This window comes from Mastigoproctus giganteus, chromosome 1 (genome assembly GCF_048544385.1).
Source record: "Mastigoproctus giganteus isolate SK-2022 chromosome 1, ASM4854438v1, whole genome shotgun sequence".
NCBI lineage: Eukaryota > Metazoa > Arthropoda > Arachnida > Uropygi > Thelyphonidae > Mastigoproctus > Mastigoproctus giganteus.
This window is the reverse complement of record NC_143575.1, coordinates 248764657-248777543: the sequence shown is the minus strand read 5'-3', so window position 1 is coordinate 248777543 and position 12887 is coordinate 248764657. Positions and strand designations below refer to the sequence as shown.

General features: G+C 34.4%; 1 protein-coding gene across 3 annotated transcripts in view; it reads left to right on the top strand.

The window, feature by feature from the left end:
• LOC150091741 (uncharacterized) overlaps positions 1-12887 on the top strand; it is a 468496-nt gene that overhangs the window by 278476 nt on the left and 177133 nt on the right. For all 3 annotated transcript variants that reach the window (XM_090376795.1, XM_090376796.1, XM_090376797.1), the window contains one exon: positions 2510-2689. In XM_090376795.1, coding sequence (XP_090232921.1) covers positions 2510-2689 — 180 coding nt within the window. The remainder of the gene's footprint in view (positions 1-2509; positions 2690-12887) is intronic.

Here is a 12887-nt window from a genome sequence, read left to right as displayed (position 1 = left end):
CAATGTCCAACCTACGGCCCATGCGGAAAGTGAATTAAAACAGCATTTTAAATTTTGTTAATTATCAAAAAATTCTCATTAAGTGAGCAGTTAAAGGCAAAAGTAAGATATTTTTTGAAAAACAAAAGAAGTCATATTTTTATAATTTTAATAAAATCTAAAAAATAAATTAGTGACAGATTTTTTACACAAAAGTATTGGGAATTTGCATTTTTTATATATAGCCTGAAAATAAAAAAACGGTAACATGAAAACAGAAACTTCCTTTTATGTGTAACAAGATATGGAAAATGTAACACACTAATTTTTCTCGAATCACTCAGTATGGCCCCTGAAAGGATTCTAACTTTGAAGATGTCCCTTGTACAAGAAAAGGGTTGGACATCACTGCAGTAGAAGGTAAACCAGAGCCCATTGGGAATACCCTCTGATCTGCTCATTGTTGACCAGTGCGACTTCTCTGTACGTGGGACAGGTGGATGGATAGGTTTTACCAGGTACCCCTAAGTTGTAGAATGGTAATCCCTTTAGCTCTCTCAATTCTTGCTTAGCAGCAGCACTAATTTCATAAATTGGCTGATGGCCAGAAGTGTGAACAGTGTGTATGCAGTTAAGTCTCTCCTAAGCCATTCGTTATATGAAAATTTTCTTTGCTCAACTGAAACTACTTTAAATGTAATTTCCAAGGGGATTAAAAAAAAAAAAAAAATTGCTCTAAAAGGAGTTCGTTAAACAGAGGTCCAACTGAACCATTTAGAATTCTAAAAATGGTTATAAAGTTTTATATAGAAGATACTTAACAATAGACAGTGAAATGCAAATTTAGTTAAATAACTTTAATCTTATTTGAAAAGTAGGTAAACATGCGAAAAAATTTATGGAATATTACAAATTTCGAAGGTGTACAGCATCCACACGTCACTGCTAATAAAGGTGCCGGTACGCCGTACCATTGCATACTGTCTCCAAAAAAGCACTGGTCTTATGTATTTAATGATGCCAAACTGACCAGTGCCATTTCAATAAGTCAAAAAATATGAGCATTCAAAAGTGTTTGCATCTTTTCTTGTTGACCCCATAGAATTTTTCAGACAAACGAGAAAAATTTAGAGAAGTTTTATGCATACTAAGGTCTAGTCATTCATTAATATAAGTACCAAGCTAATATTAAAGTCTAAATTTTTATTAGATTCTCTTATCTCTGCTTATATATGAATATTGCACACCACTTTTGGTTGAGGTATCGATTCAACAAGGGCTGTCGTATCATTTTATAGATGGACATGTTGCATTGCCCTCTTTCTTCATCTTTGTAATTTCAGAAAGATAAATTCTGTTTGTGATGAGTGAACTTTTGTTGCGAGTCTACAGAAGTTTTGGAATTCATTACCCAGTGTGTCTGATAAGTAATGTTTTTTTTTTCCTTTTTTTTTTTTTGCTAAGCTATGAAAGTTTAGTACATAGAGAAAAAAAAAAAGTTAGTGCATTGTTTTATAGCACATTTAATGCAATCTTCCCATAACTGATCAGATTTCCATATATGCTCCTGAACTAGTTATACAACCTGCAGTTTAAGTGCTACTCAATCCACAGATTTTCACATGGTTTTTTTGGAACATTGCCTACTTAGCATTTATTGAATTGGTCCATTCCATTCTAACTACCTTCCTTCCAGAAGAGTGATTGTTCAGCCATATGAAATGTGTAGGAGATCATCTTGCTTGAATATCAGTTCTTCAAAATATTCCCAAATGATTGGCTATGCAATGGCTTCATGCATACCAAGTAATGTTCAGTATTACTGCTGTTCTGTAATAGGCATTGTTGGATCCTCCAACAACTGTTTAATCCGACCCATTAGTGATGTTGACAAATCAAAAATAATCCTTCCTTAACAATGTCTGTTTAGCAAATTTCATTTATATTTTTTGGTTGTAATGAGGCTTCCATGCTTAGTTCTTAATGCTGGACCTCAAAATGATTCTTAATTGTTTTGGGGTCAGTCCATTACCGTGTGTGTCTTCCACTGTAGTTTGCTGTCAGCTATGGATTTCAGTGACAGACACATACACTTGTATATTGCTATGATTTGTTCATTCTGATGTTTAAGTGATTAGGCATTCTTTACTTGGAAAAAATAAAATGGAAATTACTGAGGCTTTACATCAGTGCCACTGCTGTTACCTCTGTTAAGGAATTAAAAAAAGAAAATCAGGAGTTACTTATCAGACACTTGATTTATTCTTCAAATCTACAATTTTTTATTATAATACAGAACTTAGTTATTAGGATTGAGTTAGCTCACGAGAGAGAGAGAGAGAGAGAGAGAGAGAGAGAGAGAGAGAGAGAGAGAGAGTTGAGTGCACTGTTTAAGATTTGTGTAATGTAGTAAGCTATTATTTTATTAAATGGATATCTTCCAGAAGTTAAATTTTGTATAATCTTTTAATATTTATACTATTGCAGCAGTACAAAACTTTAATGATGATATTTCATTTCATTTTACTAGGCACGCATTAAAGCTAGACCTTTGACTCATGCCCCATTTATCCCTGCTTATAAGAATGGCATTTGTCAACCAACAGATACAGATTTATTCAGTTCATCTCATCAACTCCATCATCCACAGCCAACTCAAGTCCCGTATACCTATACAAATGTCCCTTCAGATGCATATAGTAGTCAGCAGGTATTTTGTTTTGCAAAATTTTTAAGTAGAAGTTTATATCTAGATGCATGCACTCTTTTGATATTAAAGCAAGTGTATCCAAGCTAAATTCAAGTTTAACACTTGTTAAATTGTGTTTATTAATTATCTCACTCAGTGTGTGTGTGTGTGTGTGTGTGTGTGTGAGTGAGTGAGTGAGTGAATGCTCTCAACTTTTTTTTTATAAGTAACAAGATTAGTTAGAAACACAAGAGTATTCTTACCAATCAAGCATTAAAATGGATAGATGATGCAGAAAAGTGGAATATTTCTTAAAAAAATAATAAATAAAAAAAAAAAAAAATCCCTCATACTTTCCCTGTATCCATAAACTGTTTTGCAACTTCGAACTTAACCAAACACTCCACCTTGAGAGGCTTAATTTATCCCATATAACATGCTTCTCAAAGGTAAACTTCATGTGGTCTGGCCTTCTGTGTTGTTATTCCCTAAGATTTTAAATTCGTATTTCCTCTGGTTTTTGTCTCTCCTGGTAATGAGAATATACTTGTTCATTTTGCTGATCTCCTGCAGGAACTTAAGCACTTAAGTTAATTCCTCTAAGATGGTCGCTGTCTGCACCCTGTGAGTTTTTCTTAGGTGTGCATGGACACTATTGTTATTATGGACATTAATTAGTGCCTCTCACGTGTTGCCCTCCTATGAAATGTATCTAGAAGCTATATCTTTCTTGGAGTCTATCCTCCAGACCTGAACATGATGTTCTAAATGCATTTTACTATAATTTTATACAAGAGGACTATGACATCCTTCTTTCTGCATGCCTTCCTAATAGAGTGATTTTTTGTTTGTTTGTTTGTTTATATTAATCATTTGATGTGCGTTAATGCTGTTACAGCTTATATAAAATACGATTAGTTGGGGGAGTGTTTTTGCTAAGATTTGTTTTGTAAATTGCAGCATCTGGAACCTAAATATCTGCATCAATCTAATTTCAGTTTTTAAGCATTTAAAAGGGTTGAATAAAATTAAATGCTGATGATATCTTTACTCTTTCTTAGACGACTTCAAGGATTCAGAAATTGATATTGAAAATGGGTGGTTGCAAAATAGATGTACGAAAATTTGCCTTCAGCCAGAGAGTAATTGATTGTTAAACTAAGCTTCCACCTAGTGTTGTGGAAGTAGGCATTTTAATAAATTTATAGGAGGATCTCATTGCAGTTCTCATCAACCATAGCTAACTCTGCCATCCACTCTCTGCCATAGTCTAAATACATCATACACCATCACAGTTATACTTCATAACTGTTTTGCCATCATTGCATCACTTGGGTACCTACCCACCCACCGAAGAAGGGCCAAATAGCCCTGAAACAGTGCCGTCTGGGTGGTGTTACCTATCTGAGAATAAGTAACATTAGTCTTCTCCTTAGGTGAAGCGTTACTTATTCGAAGTAATGCAATATCATGGCAACTCGTTGTGAAGGTATTCGCAATATGAGATATAACTTAAAACGATGCTGCCTTATAAATATTCTGTTTATTCAGAAATGGCTGTGTATTAATGATGCTATTGCACTTAATATATACATAGTCTAAATTTGCTCGCAGCTTGAGGCTTTAGCCCTAAACACATCTTAGTCTATTAACATAGAAGATATTTTGTGGTATAGAAAAGTAAAAAAGAAGATTCACTTTGCAACCGGTCACGAAAAAGTTCTGCATGAATAACAAGTGATAGGTTAATGTAGGTGTAACATGGCATGCATTAATCATTAGCAAAGGAAATTTCTTTTATGTTTAATAGAACTACTACAATTATAAAATGAACACAGCTCATGTACACCAAACCAGATAGGCACTGACTTTTTTTTTAGAAAACCATCATGAATATCAAATGTTCCTCCAAGTTTGAATGTAACAAAATGTCACATGGCATTATTGTATTATTGTGATATAGTCACATACAGCATAGAGGAAGGTTTTTTTTTTTTTAATTCAGGCTGTAGCATTGTGAATTAGTGGTTTTCTGTCTTGCAATCTCAGTCAAACAAGTTGATAGTTCTTTGTTAAAAAAAGAACTGTTTAATAGTGTAAATAATGCAGTTTTAGTCCTTAAAAGCTAAGGGAAATATGCTCCCTCGTGTGTTATACCTCTTTCTAATCTGTGCAAAACAATTTCTGTGGCACTGTAAATTTTTGCCAATCCTCAAATATTTTGTGTTAATTCAACAGTATTCAAAGGACAGTCATGAAGATTTTTCCCCCTTCAGATATCCCCACTATTTTAATTGGTCATGGAGAAATCTGAAAGAACCATATGAAAAAACTATGCAATAATTGTAACATTTGTAATTGTAGCACCATATTTTTTGAGGAAGATCAAACCAGTAACAGTGAATACAGGATGATACATTCATTTATTGCAGACTATTTTACCAAATGAGATTTATGACTAGCAATTGACCAGAGTGGTTTGTTTCCAACAGCATGGCACAACAGCCGTACTTCCTGTACTACTCCAAGTCTTACTAATCATGAGTTTCAAAATTTAATGACATTTTCTGTGTGGGATGTCTGAAGGAAAGGGTTTTTCTTTGTGAGTGCCCTTCACATGTTGCTGTTAAAGGATGCCACAAGAAATCAGAGTGATCGATGTCAACTTGTTACCCTATGTCATGGAAAATTTTCAGCTTAGATTTGAAATTGGCTTAAACTAATAAGAGGCATATTTACCCTAACTTTGTTTTATACTGTTTAAAGGTGGGTTTTTTTTCACATATTTTTTTACTTTTTTCAGTTGACATTTCAAAATAAAAACCACTAGTTCACAGTGTCACAGAAATAAAGTAAACACTATAAAATCCAGCACCCTTGGGATTTGCAAGATGCTAGATTATAGAGGTACACGTAATGTGCAAGTAATTTTAGAGGTGTATATTTCAGTAAATATTAAGAACAAACAAATTAAACTATCTGTAAGCATTTATAATAATTATCTTGTAATTTCATCTGTTTTTGCAGCTGGTGGGATTTAAACTACATGGATAACACGGTCTTAATCCTTGCATCAGAACAAACATGTCTTTGTAACGAGTTGTGCTGGTTTTGTGCAACCTTAAAAATTAATTTCGTATACCACATGGCAGCACATGTTGAACAACTTTTTTACAACTGTTTTCTCTACATATTGTCACTATACACCAGCTTAGTTCTGAAACAGGCTCTCATAGTGGCACTGTTAAACAGGTGGCCTGTCTAATCCTTTTGGACCAGTCCCAGCTATTTTCTATTAGTGTAATGCAGGGCAACCCATTCCAAAGGGATGCCTCCGTAGCCAGGTGGGAAGGAGCAGCAGTGCGTAGCACACGCTTCTTGATTAGACCGGGGTTCGAGCCCGTCACCACCAAATACGGAGGATGCGGAAAGGTTAAGGAATGACCGCCGCATATCCTGGAGCAATATGGCCTTAGTTGCTAATGCTCCTAAAAACCAAACAACAACGTTCCAAAGGCAAGTTTGTTCTGCTGTGAGAATCAAGACCATTGCATTATCCATGCAATAAATACTGTTGGCTGCAAAAACAGATTAAATGTCAAGATGATTCTGAAAGAGTCTTATAAAGGAAAAATTCTATTTTTGCACAAATTCTTAAGAACAAATGCAATCATTAATATGAGTGTAAGATTGACTTATTATTTCCACGTTTTAAAGAATTCTCGATTGTAAAGTACCAGATTTCACAATGTTTACCATAAAATTTGATTTCAGTAAGATTAGAATGAAGAATATACTATCACCATTTAACTTCTCTCTAAACACACACACACACACACACACACACACACACACACACACACACACACACACACACACACACACACACACACACACACACTCCACTAGTCTTTTGTAAATGTGATCAGTTTAGCCCTATTTCATGGGCACTCTCCTCACATGCACTTGACCATCTAATTCATTCCAGAGGTTCTCTGTAGGATTAAGAGCAGTGCTCTTAGCTGGCCCTGATCTCAATGATCAGCACTCACATTTAAAAACCAAAGTAGTTCACACAATGCAAGCAGTATGACACAGCATTGCCCTTCTGATACAGGTATGAGCCTTCCCTGATATGCTTCCACAACATAGGTAATGTATTATCTGTGACATCTATGATCCCAGGCCAAACCACTAACATTCATAACTTCATAAAGAGTGGCAGGCTTTACACCAAGCTAGATAGCAACTGGCATTTGCTGGATGATTAGTGGCTTGTGGATGGCTGCATGACCATGTTATCCCATATCATGCAACATCCTATGTGCTGTACTGGTGCATAGGATGAATCACTGATGTGGTTACCTAGTCCAGTCTCACTGAGGGCTTTGTGTCCTGTGTTGTTGTTGTCGTTATTTGGTTTTTAGGAGCATTAGCAACTAAGGCCATATTGCTCCGGGGATATGTGGTCGTCATTCCCTGACCTTTCTGCATCCTCCATATTTGGTGGCTCATGGGCTCGAACCCCGGTCTAATCAAGAAGCATGTGCTACGCACTGCTGCTCCTGCCCACCTGGCTACGGAGGCGCCTGTGTCCTGTGACAATATCAATCTGCATTCTGAGTGGACACTTCTTTGTAAGGCTTTCCTGTTAGCGTCGGGGGTTTTCTTGGTCATTTCATGACAGTTGCAGTACTGGTCCGCTTCCATTTGTAAATCATATCACCAATCATTGACCTTCAGTGTTGTTGAAATGTCACTTGCAGATTGCTTATGTGGCACCCTGTTACCATTCTGCAGTGGAAATCTGCTTTCACCATCACTCATGGTAACGTGCATTCAAAATCGTGCTATTATCACCTCAAAGCTCTAAACACATTTATAGTTGTACAACACACGGTGCTTGAGTAGATGTGACCAGCTATCAACGAGGAGAGATACCTGGATGTTGATGGTAGGGCAATGTATATAACAAATCTGTGCTATAAAAATAACTGTTTTAACTAATTTTGTGAGAATGGTGAAATTATAATGACATTTCAGGATGCCATTCAAGAAAATATCTATAGTTCTCTCACCACTCCATTCTGTGAGTAGAGTGGTAATAAAAAAAAAGGCTACCAAGCAGCCCTTGACAGTAGATTTCAATATTTTATAGCAAAATATAACAGGCACAAACACAACATTTGCATTATATGTATGCACTCTCAGACCCAGTTCACACCTGTACAGAGCTCTGTTTTAATAGCTCTGCACAGGTGTGAGTTACTCAAAATAAAAACAATGCTAGGAGCAAAGGAGAGAACCTGTTTATATGGATGCAGAGGTGGTGTTACTAGTCAGTCACACTCAAGAAATTACTATCAGTACTAGAAAGGAAATATGTTCCTCCTTAGAAATTTGTATTCTGTTGATAATGCACATAAGTTATGCAACATTTTTTTTTTGGAAGAGATGGGACCAAATTGAAGGTACTGTTCTTTGTTTCCTCACTTATATTTGAATTTGGTATTAATATTGGAAAGGCGATTTATTTCATAAATGGTTCGTATTTCATTTTGTAAGCAAAGTATAAAATAATGTAAATATTATGTCAATTATTTTATTCTATTAAAGAGCAAAATAATTTGCCCTTTGACATTGTAGAGCATATTAAAAGAAATGTGACAAAATCGGAAGTATCACTGAGTTTGTTACTTGGTGTCTTGAATTTTGTTATTTTAAATTAAATTTATTTTTAATATTTTATTAATCTTATTAATTTTAAATGCAATTATTAAGAATTCTAGAATAATATGCAATTAGCAGATATTTGTTGCAAGCAATTACTTTTCAGGACTGCAAGGCATGCCTAAATAGGTTTATCAGATGAGAGTCCAGTAGTTGGGTAAAACATTCTATACCAATTCATACTATATATTAGAAGGGTTTATGTGGCATTTATGCTAAAAGAGCTGAAGTATAATGGAGTATGAAAGTAGAACACTGCCATTCCCTTCTAAGGTTAAATAATAGTTCAGGAGGTGAAAAGAATAAGAAAAAGATAGTGAAAGTAATCACTTAAAAAAAGACAGTGAAAGATATTGGAAGTTGAAGGAGAAGCATGTAAACCAAATATAACTTAGGTTTTCTGAGCTTGTCATTACCATTCCAATTTGGGCCCTGAAGTGTACACCTAATTCTGTTTTTGCACGAACTTTTTTTACACGAATTTGATTTAACACGAATTCAAAATAAATATTTCATTCTCTTTTTACACGAGTCATTTTGATTTAACACGATTTCTATGAATTTTTTTTTGCCTAAATTGTAAGAATTTTTTTTTTATTTGTGGCATATTAGTATCATTTCTATATTACACGCACCAATAGATTGGATAACAGCTAGTGTGTGCGTTTTGAAACGCGTGCTTTTGCTTACCAATGTGTACGTCTAGGTATCTATGAATCATCAACGTTTTTATTGAATTTGGTGCACATTTACGGTATTCGTGCATTGTACCTTCGGAAGACATGTAGTAGTAAGCTCTATTTCAAAGTGAAAGAATCTTTAGTGAAATTTGTGCACATATAAATTTATTAATTTTGCCAATAGTCAATAAATTGTAAGTTTACAAATTTTTCATACCTTTTTTTATTAATTATAACTGAGATATTTTTCGGTAGCCCTTATATAATGTCGAATAATTCGCCTATTACCAGAACTTAAAATTCAAATTTTAGATAGTCTTGCAACTGGACAAGTGGCTACGCCTCTAGGAAAGCATTTTGGTGTACATGAAGCTACCGTAAGAACTATTAAGAAAAATGAAGCTGCAATTAGGAAGTTCGTATGTTCTGGAACAAAAGTAAGTGTTAATTCATCATCATATACAAGAGATATTGTCAAGGAAAAAATGGAAAAGGCTCTGGTAATATGGATAGAAGATCAGTCACAAAAAAGAGTACCAGTAGATGGAAATGCCATCAAGCAAACAGCACTAAGAATTTACAGACAGATTAAAGAAAAGGAGCCAAGCACTTCATCCCAGTTAAACAGAAAGTATGAATTTTCTGCGAGTACAGGTTAGATGACAGGGTTTCTTAAAAGGAATGCTCTTCATAATATAAAAATTAAAGGTGAAACTGCATCTGCAGATGAATCGGCTGCTAAAGTATTCCAGCAGGAACTTGCAAAAATTATTGAAGATGGAGGATACACTCCTGATCAAGTGTGGAATGCAGATGAAACTGGTTTCTTCTGGAAACGAATGCAACAGAACGTATGTAGCCAAATCGCAGAAAACTGCTGGTGGTTTTAAGGTAGCTAAGGATCGCGTGACGTTATTATTTTCCTCCAACGCTTCAGGAGATCGTATGTTGAAACCACTGCTGGTAAATCGAGCCCTAAATCCACGTTCAATGAAAGGTGTAGATATCAATAAACTGCCTGTTCACTGGATGGCAAACAAGAAGGCCTGGGTGACCACTACTATTTTTACAGAATGGTTCAACAAATGTTTTGTCCCAGAAGTCAGACGTTATATGAATTTGAAAGGTCTCGAATTTAAAGTTCTTCTGATTCTTGACAATGCACCCGGCCATCCTGTCTTGGAAAACCCAAACGCACAAATTTTATTTCTGCCACCTAATACTACATCTTTGATACAACCGCTAGACCAAGGTATAATTGCGACAATTAAAACATACTACGTAAAACGAACATTCCAACACGTTTTGGACAAACTGAATGATGAAACACTAACAATCATTGATGTGTGGAAGAAATTCTCAATTATGGATTGTATCAATCAAGTTGGATTAGCGTTAACTGAATTAAAACCAGCAACTTTAAATGCGTGTTGGAAAGCGGTTTGGCCACAATGTGTAAAAAGCAAAGATCCCATCATCCCTAATACGACCGAATTTCCCAACATCATTACAATGGCATACAAAATTGGTGGAGAAGGATTCGATGATCTATCGTTTGAAGATATTGATGAATTGTTATCCGACAAAGCCCTAAGCGAAGATGAAATATTAGAGGTTGTCCTTGGGACTCCTTATCCCACAGAACGTAGTGATAATGAAGAAAATGATCCTGTTCTAAATGCAGATTTAATAAAAGAAGGTCTGAAACTGGCCAGAAAATTAGATAATCATTTTGTCAAAAATGACCCTAATGTGGAACGCGCTGGGAAGTTTCAACGTGAACTGAAGTTGTTGACAGCCTCTTACAGAGAATTATATAACTGCCTAACCAAAACACGAACACAACGATTAATAACTGAATTCGTTCGTAAAACCGGTGAAACATCAGCACCAGAGGAGACTCGTGCTAATTTTGCTCAAGAGATCACAGAAAGAATTTCATTAATAGAGGAAGAAGACGATGTCCACAACATTTCTAGTGATAGCAGTGATATTCCAGTCGTACGCAAACATATGCGCCGTTTATTATCAGAAAGTGAAAATGAATAAAATCTTTTTATGTGTAAAACAGATTTTTTTTGTTCATGAAGAATTTTTTTTCATTTCATATGCATACAAATTTATTTTAATACATTTTAATTACATATTATTACATGTGTATTTTGTTTAAATAAAATAATAAGCTTAAAATGAATATTTTTATGTGTTTTTTTTAAATTATTTTTACTGATTTTTTTAGATCCGGAACCAATCTTCTTTTCTTCTTCTATAAATACAATGTCTTTTTTTACACGAATTTTTTTTACACGTATTTTTCAGGAACGTATCTATCGTGTAAAAACAGAATTAGGTGTATTATAGTTTTTTAGATATGTAATTTAAATTAGTTTTAATTTTAATTTACAAAAGCCTTGGGTGAAACTAAGTGGTTTATTAAAATACCTGGAATAATTTGTAATTAAAAGTGATCTATTGCAAGTGCCAATTTTTCAGGAAGTTCATGTTTTGGCAAATATGCTAAGAAAGTTGAAAGACTTTTAATAGGACAAAATCCTCCATTCCTCAGAAAACTAATAATTCAGGAATGTGAAAACACTAGTAGTAGATATAGACAGATAATTAAAGTGAGGAAGCAAAAGTATAATAACAAACAAGTAAGTTAATGTACAGTGTTACATTTCAGGCATGTTAGCAAGTATTAATAATAAGATTTTAAAAAAAACAAAAAAGCCAAGAAAATTGTTTCTGCTTGTCTAACATATTGCCCATTTGTCCCTCTAATCAGCATATGGCAACAAACATAATAATCAGTGCTTTAGCTACAGTATAAGGTATGTGGATGCCCTATGTTGATATGTATGGGGGGGGGGGAAAGAAATTCCGGATTTATATTGGTCCGATTTTAATTTTGTGGAAGCTTGATAAATCGCTTTGTGTGCCTTTAAAAGAGCCAAGTATGAAATTTCGTGAAAATCTGTTCACTAGGAGTAAAGTTAATTGCATGCTGATGGACAGACAAACAAATTAATTACCAGATTTCTATTGGTCCAATTTTATTGAAATTTGGATTGGCTTGAAAAACTTTAATGACCCAAATATAAAATTTTATGAAAATCCATCCATTAGGAGCTGAATTATTACATGTGGAATTGAACATGAAGATAATAGATTCCTTATGCTAATATGCCTGATAACTAGGTCATTATTAGGATTCTCGATTATATTCGTGTGTGTAAATGTCTGGGAGATGAATGAATGCATACTATGAATACATTAAAATAACCAAATTATACATGCAGACAACTTAAGAAGCTTCTTGAAAAATTGTTTGTTTCCTACATATAGAGTTATTAGTTTAATGTATTATTTGTCAGTATGCATTCACTCATCTCCATGACAATTCATGTGCTACTATCCAGGGCCCAGCTATTGGGATGGGACTGACAACCTAGTAATGTCCTAGTTATTTGATATTATACATTTTCCTATTCATTTCAGATTTCTGTCTGCTACCTACTTCATTTTTTCACTTCCTGAACTATTAGGTTTTTGAGAAGGATGGAGAATTTCTGCTATCTTATAAAATAGTATATTTTGGACTTTCTTAGTATTTTTGCTAAACCTGAACTTCTTGAAATCACTTAATTGCAAATTATTCTAGGTATTTTAATAAACCATTTTGTTTCATCCAGGCTTTTATAAATTAAACTATAACTGATTTCAATTGCATATCTCAGATATTTTTATGTGTTTATTTTTATACGCTGTATGTAGGTGCTATCCAGTCCCAATCTTATTCTCTTATTATT